Below are 14,178 nucleotides of genomic sequence, written 5' to 3' on the forward strand. Positions count from 1 at the left end.
CCATCCCGAGACGGGGCTTATGCTAGAACCCGTCAAGGAGGAGTGGAAGGTATGGAAAGTCAAGAAGGGAGGAGCATACTTGTTCTTCCCTGGACAATTAAGGTCTTATGAGCTAACAAAACACGATGTGATTATAGAGGACGGTGGATACGTTGTGTCGACTGAGTCCTGGAAGCGCACTGTGGTGGAACGCGAGATACCGACAGATTTTGGTATCAGCTCGACGGTGATCGATTTCGTTTACGAAACTACCTTGATTGAGGGTAATCGCGAATGGTTTGTGCGTTTTTCCGGTAATGTCGCGAACAACGGCATTTTCCACACGGACTTGAACGGCTTCAACTTCGATACCCATTATTTCCGAGCGGATATGCCCATTCAATCGCAAGTTTTTCCCATGCCGACCATGTCGGCCATACAAGACGACCAAACACGCTTGACTGTTTTGAGTGAACACGCGCAAGGTGCCGCTAGCTTGCAGGATGGCGCCATTGATGTTTGGTTGGATCGTCGATTAGATCAGGACGATGACCGAGGTCTAGGCCAGGGTATATCGGACAATAGACCAACCCGGACGCGACTTCGAGTTGTGGTGGAACGAGAAACGTTCAATGTGCAGAAGGAGTTTGACGTCACGCCACTAGTACGCAGGACCTGGGATGAGCTTCAACATCCTCTTGTACTTTTTGGAAAGCATGTTAAAAAGTCGATCGACCTTGTTGCCGATCCGTGGAAGCACCGATCCGATTCAGAAGCCCGACAAGCACGAAGAGAAAGGCAACGTCAACAACGCGCGCGAGAGCGGCAACGGCAGCTGCAAGAAAAAGAAGAAAAGAGGGGCGCTGGTGACCAGCAACTATTCGTGAATGATAAACCAAAAGAGTCAGCTTTGAAGGGTTTTTGGAATACTGGAATCATTACGTCTGACTTTTTTGGCTTTTTCCGCAAAGCAAGTGAAACTCTTCCTAAAGATCAAGGTCATGAAGACGGCAAACAACTGCAAAAAATGCCAGGTAAAACGAGAGTTTCCAAAGGAAATCGACGCCATCGACATCCACCGGTCGATTCTTTTCAGCGCAAGTTCTTGGTCAACGACGCTGACTGGATGAATGGGGGGAGATCGTACGCATCGCGCAAAACCCGTGAAATCAAGAATCGTCGCTTTACAATGAAGAACACGGACATCCCGTTCGTATTGATGGTTTATAAGCGCGTGGATTATTTGAAAAAGGCGATTGATTCGGTCCGTCGATCCGACTTTCCAAAGTCTCGTGTGCCTCTTATCATTTCGCACGATGGACGAGTGCCGGAAGTCGTTGAGTATGTCGAATCGCTGAAAGACGAGTTCAAAATTATCCAACTCATTCATCCGCATTCTTGCTACGAGCATCCCAACGAGTTTCCTGGGGATGATCCCACACTCAACGAAGGCTTTGCTGGAGATAGCTATGGTAATCCACGGAGTGCGTGGATCACCTGCTGCAAACATCATTTTACTTGGATGCTTCACACTGTCTTTCGTCGGGACTTTACGGACCCAGCAGTGGATACATTTTTGTTTCTCGAAGAAGATTACATCGTGGCTCCTACGATTTATTCCGCCGTTATTGCTGGGTTGAATGTTATGGAAGACATGGACAAGGAGATTCCGGGCGGCTTCTTCGGTTTGGGTATGGATCCGAGTATGGCGAATACTGCCTTTGAGCCTTACTACAAGAAGGCGACGTGGTATGTCGAAGCATTCAAGTCAGGTCCGATGACGATGAACCGGGACATGTTCAAAAAGCTCCAACAACATGCTAAGGAGTACTGTACGTTCGACGATTACAATTGGGATTGGTCCATTGTCCATCTACAAAGTAAAAAGTTACTACCACGGACTCTTCTCATGCCAAGCAAAGTCCTAGCAAAACATATTGGTGTCAAGGAGGGTATGCACACGAACAAATCCTTTGGAAAAGACTTTTCAGATTTATTTCCCAACTATGCCCCTCGTCGCGAGCAGCTGACCACGCATTTTGCGGAATACCGTTTTACCGGGAACACCGCGGCAGCTTTACACACCGAATTCAATCCCGGTTATGGTGGTTGGGGACATCCGAAAGACCACGAGCACTGCATGAAAGTGCTACAGTCGTAAAGGTCTTGCGCGTCGTGCTTGGCCTATGTTGCTCGGGTTTATGAACAAGAAATTGTGGATGGACTGTTTTCACCTGCATGGATTTCAGAGGGTTATTCCCTTGATCGCCTAGCTTTCTACTAGACCCAAATGGATCTGATCTGTGCATGCCCGAGAAAATCACTTGTGTGAGAGTGATGATATTCTGGTCGCAATTCCTCCGAGTGAAACTCCCGGAATTGCGCATGCCTCATTGACATAGATATATCCTGAATGCTTTAGTATAATAACTTGATGGATACTCATTTACGTGCTCAGGGCAACAAAAAGGTTCTCTCGGCATTTCATAATTCTACTCGTAGCTAGAGAACAAAGAGAGAGGTATCTGACTTTCAAACTAATGGAAGAGGTAGTGAGGGATTTTTATTTCACAGGTTAAACGTAGTTTTATGACGTCACGAAGACGAATGCCGTTGACGTGAATACCGGCATTGATTTTCCCTACGATGCGGTTTCTCACAGTCAATAAAGGAAACGAAAACTCGACAATGGAACAGGAGCTTTTTAGGCATCGATCGCAACTCCCTGCGTCGTTTTCATCGTCGTAATGCTCAAGAGGCGTCGAGAAACCACGTTTGTAAACTCGGCTGGCGCTTTGGGCGACAAAGATGATCGGGAACGAAAGCAGTCATTGGAAAGGTCAAGCCGGAAGAATGGGTTAACTAGGCTCGAATTCGGCGTCGCTGTCATCACCTTTGTCTTTGTGATGCTGTCAACGACCGCTGTAGTCAGAATAACGCGAGGAAAACGCTCTGATGTGAAATCGACAGATTCCAAACAAATCAGGGGCAGTATGGCATCAATATCCATCGAGCACAACGACATTTCGATTTCTGGTGTTCCTCTGCCACCGCCACCGTCCCCACTACCGCTACCCCAGCAGCTGCTTTCGCGGGATGCCGATTTCGCCATCGTGACAACGGATGTACGTGGAAATCTTGGTCCGGCATCGGTTCTGCAGCAAACAGTTCCGGGGGAGGACTGGTTGAAGGATCGGTGGCAGGCGGCGTCTGACATGCACGGGACGGCCATTCATGGGGCGCACTGGGTACAGTACGTGTTTGGTAATTTTCGTAATCCTACCATATCTCACAACGATATCGCTAAGGAGCCTTTCGTTCGTGTGGCTAGCCTCGTGCTGGATTGGGAAACGGCAGTTTCTAATGATTATACGATTCAATGTGGCAACCATTCTCTCTCGAGTTTTTCTCGGGAGTACGAGAAAAACAACTCGGCTTCATTTGTGGAATGGGAAACAGTGTTCGATAGTACGAAAGATTCATATACAATAGACAAATGGGGTCAAAGTCCAGGCGTAAAACAAGCGATGCCGCTCCATATTCTGCACAACGTCACCCTGGCGACGATGGTCTCGTCCGCACCGACCTGCCGAGTTGTTCGCCTATGGATACGGAGCTCGGATCACGGCTGGGGCGTCTCACTGTGGCAAGTCGACGTGTACGGATGGAAGGACCAAAAGTCGATGAATGACACTCACTTTAAATCTCGATGAATATAAACATTTACGCTCATCATTGTAGTGACTTCTAGTGCCCGTCAATCAACGTTTACCGATCGGGCTGGTGGACCAAAAGTGAGTAAGCCGACATGCGCAGCATGATCTCCGCGCAACTAGCTGGAACTCGCGTCCCTCTGTCTACCTCGTCAACTAGGAAAAGATTCTGGTTCTCATCCCTATCGGCCGGCAGTCAACGGCCTTGCTAGGTTATATTATCACAACATCTAAAAGTATGTGTTAAAACTAGAGCAATATAACTCAATCAAAATAAAGGATTTTTTACACAACATATGCTTACCTAAGATGACAACTCGAACCGCAGAGAGGCGGCAGAAGCAGCTGAGACATTCACGCCAGCAGTGTGCGAGCTCATAATCGTCAACTTAATGGCTGCAGAGGTCTTTGAGTGATGTGCCATCCAAGTCGATAGCTTTGTATTCGTCCATCCTGCGGTTTCGGATTCGTTAACGGCCAGCAGGATGTCTCCCTCAAAGACGCGGTCCGTCAGGGGGCTCTGCTCGTGGATACTGGATACAATAGGATGCGTCACTTCACAGGACGCGTCCAAAACGTCCAGTCCGAGACTCGTACCAGTCGTTACTATCGGGACGAAATAAACGTCCCGTACAAAATGATTGTCCTCAGGTTCGAGGGGTCCACGTGACACAGGCCGGATGAACCGATCCTCACTAGGAATACTCGCCACCACCTTTTCTAATATCTTTTGCTTATCGTCAACCAATTCACGCCACTCCAGTGAGTCGTTCTCGTCTCCATCGTCGTCATCGCGCTCTTCCAAAGTATAGATATCGCTATCCGTCGACGAGTTGAGGGTAGTTAAATTGCTCATCTTGGGTGTCGCGTGGGTATCCATAAACACTTCCCCACGCAAATGAGGTGTACCACTTTCGATGTCGCCACTCTCTACGCTTTTTGAATCAATTTCGTCTACGTCACTCCAGTCCGGCGATGTACTGCGATACGATAGCGCGCTCGAGACATGCCCTCGAGTTGAAACGGAGTCGCTGGTATTGGCGCGAGATACGCCATGCCCATCTAAATCTTCGATGATTGTCGCCGTAATTTCTGCTTCACCTTCAGCGATCCGCTGTTGCTGAAGGTATTCTGCCAAGCGCTCTTCCAACGTACCGTCGAGGTCTACAAGACTGGCTGTCATCGTGGATATTCGCGACAAAGACCAATCGTCGTCGTCGAGAATTTGTGAATTTCGGGAAGAGATAACATTCACTGGAGGTGGCAGTGCAGTGGCCTGAATGCGAGCAATTTTTGAAAGATCTGCCTCTGTGGCTGCGGCGTGGGTCTCCCGGCGTCCCTTGGACGTCTTGCCCTGTTTCCTATTGCAAAATCGAAGGACGACGGCCGAGATCACAATGATTGCCGCCAACGCCAGAAACATCGCGACCACGACAAGGTTCCAAAATCGACTATCTCGCGATGTGTTTGCCTGCGAAGGAGTCGTGGATTCTGTCGGAGGTGTGGCGTCATTATCGGTGCTTGGCTCTGGAATTAACGTTGGGTTTTTCCCAACGGGACGCAAGGACTCCTCCGACTCGGCGGTATTGCTTGAGGCGCCGCGGTCGTCTTGAATAGCGAGCCGTCGTGGAGTGGCGACCGTGAAACGATTCGTTTCGTCACGTATCTATTGATTGGAACGGCAAGAGAATGAATGACACGTGAGACAACCTTTCTGCATGTATTCGTAGGGATACCCAGGCGTCGCGGTAATCGCCGACCTACCTCACGGCATACGAAGAGAGTTTTTTCAGACACCTCGTCAGCTTTCAACCAAACAGTCTGCGGGTCGTTGTGGTCCCGTTCCGATTGCGGTACAGCCGTGACTTGGGACTACGAGACGGAAGAGAGAAGAAGAAGTCAGCCGCTGGCTACTAGAATATGGAACCAAGACATGCGCATATTTCCAAACGATGGTGTTGTACGTACGGTTGGATGCCGGGAGTTTCCGGACGTATGCGTCAAGATATGCTCGGTATTTGTGTTGGTATACATCCAAAATTCGTGCGCCAACGTATCGGACTCCCGGCGTGACGTCGCGTCGGAGCCGCGTAGGAACCTTGGTTGCTGGGAAATGGAAGTGCTGGGAAAACCCCACCAGCCAACTGGACGAGGCAAGTACACTGCTGCTGCTGCCGCCGCCGCTACTAGAGAGTCACTCGTGTTGTCGACCAGGAAATACCCTCGTGGTAGTGGAGAAGCGCGTGGACCGGAAAGAATGAATCCTATGGACATCACGGACAGTGAGACAATCCATAGTGCGAGTAGGTAGCGTAAGGTTTCCGACGGCATAGTTTCCAGCGACTCGTTTGCGGTTTGGAAAAGGCAGTGGTTCGGTCTTTTTTCTTTGCTGTTTTTGTGTCGTCTAGTCGTTTGGTCTCCATTACTGGCCTTTTGTCTGGAATCTTCCATGTCCAAGTAATCAGTTGACAGCACGGTCCGTGTGTCGATTCCGTTGGTTGGGAGTGATCCTTGGTGTTGCCGCGACTGCAACTCCAATCAATCAAGACTCCGCGGAGACCCTGTCACGAACTATACGGATGCTCCGAAAGTCTGGGGTGTAGGCATTTCGTTCGAGGGGCATCGGTAGTGGTGAAAAAGGGGTTCGACCGGGACCAGCATTACACCAACCTTTCGAAACCGCGTGTGCGCACGGCGGACTAGTTCTGGAGACGATAGGGAGTCGCCACGATGAGAGGTCCCCGAAAGAGCGTGGAATGGTTCCACCACGTACGTCCAGGGGTCCCATCGTGGCTAGCTATGACAGAGCTACCATGAAAACGTGGACCAGTACCGCAACCGGGACGGGACGTTTGGCCTTCCTTCCGTCCACGCTCACCGTGAGGATGCTCCACGTTCCCGTACGTCCCGGACGGAGACCGCCAAGCAATCTACGGATTGCAAATACGCATCCACCAAGCAAGCAAGGAACTTTCGCAAGGTAAGAACGTACACCTACATCCTCTTGATCCCTAGTGGATGACGAATCTCCCAGCCTGGTGGGATCATCCTGTGAATGCTAAGGAGGTGTATTGATGGTGTCACTCACAGTCAACAATCAATCCAAGAACTGCAAATAAAACACTGGGTATTTTTCTCGTGAATGTAAATGTTCACTAGTTTCACTGTCTGTAAACCGCAACGCAAATCAATGGCGATTCTGTCGGCGACAACATGGAATTAGTAAGGTGACATGTTCCGGATACAATTTTAATATTAAGCTACAAAGAATATTGAGCGAAAGACAATCTAACCAGTATTCCCTTACTCCTACATTACATCAACAGTAAATGTTACATCAATCGAATATTCGTACCAGCTCACTGTCAACGATGAGAATGATGTTACCATTGCTACCCTATCGAGAGAGATGCAATTGGATTTTGTTGCTGCTGCTGCTGATTCTGGGTACCTTAAACTCTTCCACATTCTTGCAGTAGAAATTTAAAAGACTGTGCGGGAAATTGCAGCAGTCGAAAGTTCTGGAAAAGAAATCTATTGACTGTGAATCCATCATGACATTTACGAACAATCATCACGACAACGACGACGATAAAGACAACCCCACTCCTCACCATACGTCGACCCATCCGCGTGGCATCAACGCTTTACGTGTTCGACAGGAGCACAACCTCGTGGAATCCTTTGGCGAGGCCTTGCTCGATCGCGTCCGCACCCTTCGACGCTCCTCGGAGACTCGGGAATCTTTTCATCCGTCGACGCCGACGACTCCGGCATCGCCCTCCACGTTGCCGTTTTTCTGGTCCTGGTCGCCACAGGAAAAGCGTTTGTTGACGTCCCTACCGATTGCCTGGGGACACGGAGCCGCTGCGGGATTGCTCACGCTCGTCGTCTTACGTACCGGTCCCCATACATTGGCACGCTTTCTACAAAAACACTACTACCGCACTCGATCGTCCAACAATAGCCAAAACAACACCTCCACCACGAGTCCCTTCCAATCGTCAACGTCTACCCGAGATCCTTTCAACCTTTCCCAGGAATCAAAAATGTCTCGCGCCTTGTGGTGGACCGTCGATTTGGCCCTCAGTCTCTTGGCCGCCGCTACGGTCGTCTCGGTGCGTACCGATCGGGACGCCGTTTACCGCACACTCGCAACCCTTCCTCTCCAACCGGGAACTTCCCACTGGTGTCACCAGCTTTGTCCCGTCGCCATGACCACCGTCCAGCAATTCCAGGATGACCCCGACACGGCTCGTCTCTTATCCCGTCCGCATACTCCCAGTCTCGAACACATTCTGGCCGCAACCCGACACTGTCAACAACGCACCGCCTACACCCAACGTCAAGCACGACAGTCTCCACCAACCGCACCATCACCCACAACATCCCCGGCCCTGGTAGCCGTCCCACCTAACGGTTTGCCACCCGGCCTCGAATTTTTGCCTCTCACCCGCGACGACTTTGGTGACGTTTACGATTTAACCGTCTGGACCGTACCAGAAATCGACCAGGAAATAGACTACGCGGTCGACGAAACAACGTGGAACGTTGAAAATGGATCCCGTACGAGGGGGACGTGACAGCATTCGTGACCACAATATGTACTAATGTGAAAGTAACAGCTGTACTTGTTGCTCCTTGCGACGCTTGCCAGATTCGTTTTGTTTGTGCACCTTCCTCTTCCTGTTGTGGCGAGAAGTTGAAGGCATCTTTTCTACAACCATGGTGCAACCCCAACTCCAGATGCATTCTTCCTTTCTTGACTCGATCTACCACTAATGCTTTCCCCCCTTCGTAGCATGATCGATGGCCACATTTCCATCAATTCGGATTGAATGGTTACGGACACAGCTTCTGGATAGCTTGGAAAAGTACTCGGTTGTCCAAAGTGGAATAGTTAAATTAGAAAGGTGCTGCATCCTACACTGCGCCAGACTTCTCAAACTATACGAAATATAACCTGTCCCTAATAAATTTCTTCACAGCGTTACTTCCTGCTTCGCCACGGCAGCTTCGAAATGCAATACGGTAATCTTTCGTTCAAATTTGGTCCTGCTTGTCATCATCTTCATAACTTGCTCCGCCGTAAATGACCTCGTGTCGATATCGTCGACGCTGATGATCAGGTCTCCGGCGAACACGTGACCCGTGAGACTGCTGCCGTCTTTAACCGTGTGAACTGCCGGTCCATCTTTGGTGGAATGGATGATTATCTTAAGTTTACCCGGAGGTGCAAAGCAGTCGCGGCATACAATGAGCTCCTCGGCTTGAGGCATCCCGGAACCGCTCTGGGGAGAACCAACTTCAAAGGTTGAATCGCATGAAGTGGAGGCAGAAACTACTCCTTCCTTAGATGCAAAGGAAAGTGAATCGCTAGACTGGTCTATGGCAGACGTTTTAGGTTTGCCAGGGGCGTTCGTTGACTGTGGTGATGTAGCAATTCTACGACTAGCATCCGCAATCTTCTTTTCCAGCCAGACCAAATCCGCTATCACTTTGCGACTAGCGGACTGCTCCGATGCCCCGGATTTCACGGAGACGCTGTTACGGGATCCCAAGGAGCTCATAGAAGCTGGTGAAGATGGGCTCGCAACGTTATGTGCCTCGCTGGGTGATTTCGGACTCTTAATCTTGGAGGTATTGAAAAACAGGCTGCGAGTGATTCCGTGGCTTTCGGAAGGACCATGTGTTTCTGTATCGCTAAGTGAAACGTCAAAAGAAGTCTGGGCTTCTCCAGCATTCATCGTCTGTGCCTGATAATCCATAGTGCCATCTCCCGTTGTGGATTTAGCATGCCGCCGCCCACTTCGTCGGGGAGTCGAGGTGAGTGAAGGACCGCCAGAGCTTCTAGCTGCTTTCGGAGAGAATTTTTCGACATTGGATTTAGCTATCGCCATGTTTTTGCTACTTCTTTCTGGACTGTCCCACTCCAATTTCACTGAGTTCCGTTTGTTTGCTCTAGGACTTCCTGGTTGATCCTCTTGAGGTCTTGACTTGACGGACTCGTGATCGGCAGCAGAGAGGACGACCGCCGCCCCTCCGAGTGGGACCTGATTGCTTTTCTCGTCGGCTGGATCGTTTGCAGCAGCTTCAGGTGAAAGGACCTCAACATCTGGGGACTCGGAAAGAGCCGTCGCGCCGACAAGGCCCAAAGCAAGCGAAGACGCCTTCGCCGAGTCCTCGTCTTGAGGCGCGACAGAGACATCTTGCGTCTGCTTTAGAACTTGGGATACAAACTGAGTGGAATCAACTTCCTTGGTCGTTTCTATAGCTGTTGGTGCCTGAATCTGGGATTTGTGGAAGGAGGGCTCTTCGAAAGAACGCTTTTTCTCAAATTGGGGGGACATAAGAACGGAGTCGGTAGTGGCATTCGTTTCAAACGTCGAATTTATATCGCTCCCAGACGTGTCTGGAACTCCGTCCTCCTCATCAGATGTATAGAGCGAAGACATGTGCGAGCCTGGAGTGTTCTCCGGCGATCTTTGCCGACGGCTGGATCTTGCAACGACAATGGCTCCAACACCTGCCGTAGTACCAATCGCGGCAGCCTCCTTAGAGGACCCTTCCGAATCTTTGGCGGGCTTGTTACGATTCGAAGCCAATATAGTAGAGGCCCTTGAAAAATTTGACCAGAAAGAAAAGACGGATCCGAACCCGGTTTGGCGATGGGGAGAGTCTGGCAAATCAGCAAAGACGTCGTCGCCGTCTTCCAGAGCCCCCTTGTCGCCTTGTGTAGAATCTAGCACGGGAGACGAAGGTGCAACCTTTGTTTCGGTTTCACGATTGTGTTCTTTGGGACTGACAACGTCTTCCTCGCTGAAAACATCCCTCCCATCCACGGTGTAAATATCCATGTCATCATCAACGGCATCTAGATGCGTGCTGCTGTTTTGCTTTCTACGACGGGTCACCAGTAGCGCCAAGAGCGCAATGAGGATGCAAGCGGCAGCGAGAATCGGAACAATAAAAGTGAGATTCGGATCATCCTCCTCGACCGGCCTGTTACCACCATCAATGATCCCAGCAACACCGTCATCGGTGATATCGTCATCCCGGTCAGATCCTCCAACGAGATCGTCGGTTGTGATGCTGACACCATCCCCCTCTGCGCCACGGTACCTAGCCTCAGTAGGGGTAAGAGCGGGATCGTCGCCCGCGGCAGCCGATAGATTTCCAACAAAGCCTGACATGTCGCGATCCATGATACTACTTATGAGGGTACGCATGGCGTACACACTGGGTGATGGATCATTGACAAAAGTCACGTTAACTTGCGTTTCGAACTGCGTCCCTATCATGACACCGTCTGTTCCGGTGGTACCACCATCACCAAGAGTGTCGTCAAGACGGCGTTGGCGCGTGACGGACTGTGAAAGGACGCGTTGGGAAAGCACTTTGGCACGAACACTTGCAACGCGAGGGCGTTCATTGTAGACGGCACCCAGCTCGGCGGTCAGAAATTGCTCCATAGCGGTCTCGTAGAGGGCAAGAGAATCCGCCGACAAGTCACCACTAGTCTCGAACAAATCGACGTAAAAAGCAGGCAGGACTTTGGGTCGACTATCTTCTGAGTAGCTGATGCGCCACTCCTCGAAGTCGGCCCACGAAAGCTGCTCCGTTTCGAGCTCACGACGTTGCTTGATGGGATAGTGCGAACGAATGCCGGATGTTCTGGCCGTCGAAACCGAAGCGGTCGCACTCTCCTGTATAGACGTCGGTGCGATTCCACCGAGCCTAGCCGCTGTTCCACTAATGGCGCTCACGAGCAAAAGCACTTGCATACGCATGATAGTGGTCCTTTTGAAAAAAAGTCGGGAAAAGATAATTGCCGTAAGCCTAGGTCTAGCTTTTTGCTCGGCTTGGACGTGTGAATCGAAACAAAGGTTGGGTTCACTTCCCCCTCTACAATAGCTTCTTACCGCAATTGCTCGCGCTCTCTCTTATGACTAGGATGATTCTCGCTCGTTTCGGCCACGAGTCTATATCGAATGACAATGGGGGACGCGATGGGAAAGGGAAAGGTGATCACAATGTGTGGGATGGAGGGTCGGTAAAGCGTGACGCCTCCCGAGTGAGGCGACTCGTCGCGTTCGCACTTTTCTTTGGCGAGGCCGATCCCCAACGAACGTAAAACATGGGACACAGAAAGATGGCGCGTTTTATTTATTTAATTAATTAATATGTGTCGTGCTACATTTTAATTATAGTATAGAAGCAGTCCGGTACTTGGTTCACGCGCGTCGAGACTGGGATAACGGATACCCATAAACGGCGTGGTTTCCCGTAAGTATCGAGCCTAATCGATGCAGCACAACACGCGTCTAGGAAGCGAGACGGAGTCCGAGGAGAGTCCGCTCCGGAAGACTTTGCTATTTTATACGTACTTATAGTCATATAAAATATATGCCAATTATAGATTCATAGTATTCATTTTCGATCTGGAACCGATTTGGTACGAACTATCCCGGTCACATCCAGCCATGCCTAGAATAGATAGCAGCAGCTATATAGTGCTATAATTCACGGTCAAGGTCGGTATTCCACCCACCCACGGGTACCTACTGTACACTGAGACAGCCTAGTCACTGTCAATTCCATCGAAGGCCACGGCACGTCTGACTGTGAGCTCTACAACCCCACAAGACCGGTACGAATAAAGAATGCAAGCAAAACGTTGACTATGTAGAATCGTCGTTACTCTAAAAAGGTACTAAAGTCGAGTGGACGGTACCGCACTGGGAAGCGTACTCGACAATGGGCGGAAAGAATTTTTTGATTGCAGCAACCACGACCAATATATATATCACAATAGTCTTTAGGAACGACGGCGACTGCGGCCTCTTCCTCGACTACTGTCCGCGGACTTGACGGACCGTATCTGGGCAATCTCGTAACTCAAATCGTGGAGATCCTGAATGACGTGATTAGTGGCATCCTGTGGCGGCTGTCGCGCAAGTATGGAAAGGTTCGAGTCTGATTCGCGTTGCTGCTGTTGTTGTCGCTGTCGGCGGCCCTGTTCCAAGTCTTCGAGCGCAGCTTGGGAGAGATAGGACCGAGACTGTTCCCGCGCGTTGTTGTTATTGTGCGCGGCGAGCGCGAGTTGCTGGGCTTGCAACTGCATCAATTCTTCCGGCTTGAGCGGCGTGGCGGAATCCTCGTCGGTGCCTTCGGCAATCAAGGAGAGATCCTTCTTGTTTTCAATGGCAGAAATATCGTTGCCAAAGGGCAGACTGGAACTGGAATCGTGGTTGCTGCGATCCATACTGGTGTCGGCAGAACTACCGCCCAATACGGAATTTTGCTGCCACTGTTCCATGTCCATATCCGTCGTTTGCGACGCGAAGGACGCAAAGGCTTGCTTGTCCACGGAGCGTGCGCGGGTGGTGGAACGCGGGTTGTAGGTGAAAATGGAGGAATCTTGACTGGCAATGGAATGCACGGGGGAGAGGGATCGCGGTCGTCCGGGAGCGGACGAGTCGGCCTCCGGCGACTCGGTCGTCTTGGTGGTCCCGCGGCTGTCGGACTTGGTGACGGCGGGGTAGGTAGAACGCTGCTCCGCGTGGGTGTCGTCCAGGTCCGAGACACAGCAACATAACCAAAGGATGCAACTACAGAGGACGGCGCACAAGACGGCGGTTCCGGCAATGAGGACAATCATCCAGGTCTCCAGGGCCGGCTCGTCGCTGCTGGGAAGCGAGCTGGGCTGTTCCGGATTGACGGCTCCGCCGCCGTTGATCTTGACAATGGTGTAGGTGAGTCCGTTGAGGAACGGATCCGTCGTGGTTCCGATCAAGGTCTCGAGGTATTCCACATCGTATTCCTGAAAAGCTTGGGCGGCTACCGCACCGACCCGCGCGGTCGAAGGCAAACCGTCCACCGCATCCTCATTGTCGTCCACTCGAAAGTACGCCGTTCCCTTGAGTCGAATGGCGCCGAGATAGAATCGGTCGACGTTGTCACCGGTAGCAGCGGCAATGTCGTACTCGTTGACGGTGAAGCGGACCTGCGTAAAGGTTTGAGGGAATGCGTCGGTAAAGATGTCGTCGAGGAAGAGAATCGTCGGGTTGAGTAATTGCACAATCATGCTGGATGGATCCGAATCGGCCGAACTCCGCAACTGCAAGTCCATGCCGAAGGAAACCCCGTCGGTGACTGCGGCGGATGCTCCGACGGCTCGGTGATACAGCACGACCAGCAAAGGCAGTAACCACCGCAGTCGCCCACCCACTTCACACCGTAGCAACGGTGTCACGGTGGGAACCATTTTTACAAATTCGACGGTATCGATAGGGAGGAAAGTAGGTAGAGGTTGGGTAGGTATCGATGGTATCGATACGGGTTTGGCAGGTGTTCCAGTTTTGTGAGACTCGTGGGTACGGTTCGCGCCGTGGAACGCCGCAACGAGGCCGACGCGAGACACGCGCGAGGCCTTCCCAGTAACGTGACAAATGCGAGTTTATTCGATTTCCGGGCCGCCGGCATT

General features: G+C 51.1%; 5 protein-coding genes across 5 annotated transcripts; 2 read left to right on the forward strand and 3 right to left on the reverse strand.

Annotated features, from left to right (window-relative positions):
• Positions 1-2,726: 2,726 nt before the first annotated feature.
• Positions 2,727-3,713, forward strand: PHATRDRAFT_47541 (predicted protein; the record flags this gene model as incomplete). The annotated part of the gene is made up of 1 exon (XM_002181800.1): positions 2,727-3,713. The coding sequence occupies one exon, from the start codon at positions 2,727-2,729 to the stop codon at positions 3,690-3,692; it is 966 nt and encodes a 321-aa protein (XP_002181836.1). The 3' UTR covers positions 3,693-3,713.
• A 283-nt stretch (positions 3,714-3,996) lies between these two features.
• On the reverse strand, positions 3,997-6,275 carry PHATRDRAFT_47542 (predicted protein; the record flags this gene model as incomplete). The annotated part of the gene is made up of 3 exons (XM_002181956.1): positions 5,661-6,275; positions 5,457-5,564; positions 3,997-5,358 (listed from the first exon to the last, which is right to left on the reverse strand). The coding sequence occupies exons 1-3, from the start codon at positions 6,141-6,143 to the stop codon at positions 3,997-3,999; spliced, it is 1,953 nt and encodes a 650-aa protein (XP_002181992.1). The 5' UTR covers positions 6,144-6,275.
• A 794-nt stretch (positions 6,276-7,069) lies between these two features.
• Positions 7,070-8,275, forward strand: PHATRDRAFT_47543 (predicted protein; the record flags this gene model as incomplete). The annotated part of the gene is made up of 1 exon (XM_002181801.1): positions 7,070-8,275. The coding sequence occupies exon 1, from the start codon at positions 7,247-7,249 to the stop codon at positions 8,273-8,275; it is 1,029 nt and encodes a 342-aa protein (XP_002181837.1). The 5' UTR covers positions 7,070-7,246.
• Positions 8,276-8,643: 368 nt separating this feature from the next.
• On the reverse strand, positions 8,644-11,720 carry PHATRDRAFT_47544 (predicted protein). The gene is made up of 2 exons (XM_002181957.1): positions 11,615-11,720; positions 8,644-11,492 (listed from the first exon to the last, which is right to left on the reverse strand). Exon 2 carries the CDS (start codon positions 11,480-11,482, stop codon positions 8,675-8,677), a length of 2,808 nt encoding a protein of 935 aa, XP_002181993.1. The 5' UTR covers positions 11,483-11,492; positions 11,615-11,720; the 3' UTR covers positions 8,644-8,674.
• Positions 11,721-12,510: 790 nt separating this feature from the next.
• On the reverse strand, positions 12,511-13,959 carry PHATRDRAFT_37787 (predicted protein; the record flags this gene model as incomplete). Its single annotated transcript, XM_002181958.1, has 1 exon — positions 12,511-13,959. The coding sequence occupies one exon, from the start codon at positions 13,957-13,959 to the stop codon at positions 12,511-12,513; it is 1,449 nt and encodes a 482-aa protein (XP_002181994.1).
• Between the last annotated feature and the right edge of the window lie 219 nt (positions 13,960-14,178).

Source organism: Phaeodactylum tricornutum, chromosome 14 (genome assembly GCF_000150955.2).
Source record: "Phaeodactylum tricornutum CCAP 1055/1 chromosome 14, whole genome shotgun sequence".
Lineage (NCBI taxonomy): Eukaryota > Bacillariophyta > Bacillariophyceae > Surirellales > Neidiaceae > Phaeodactylum > Phaeodactylum tricornutum.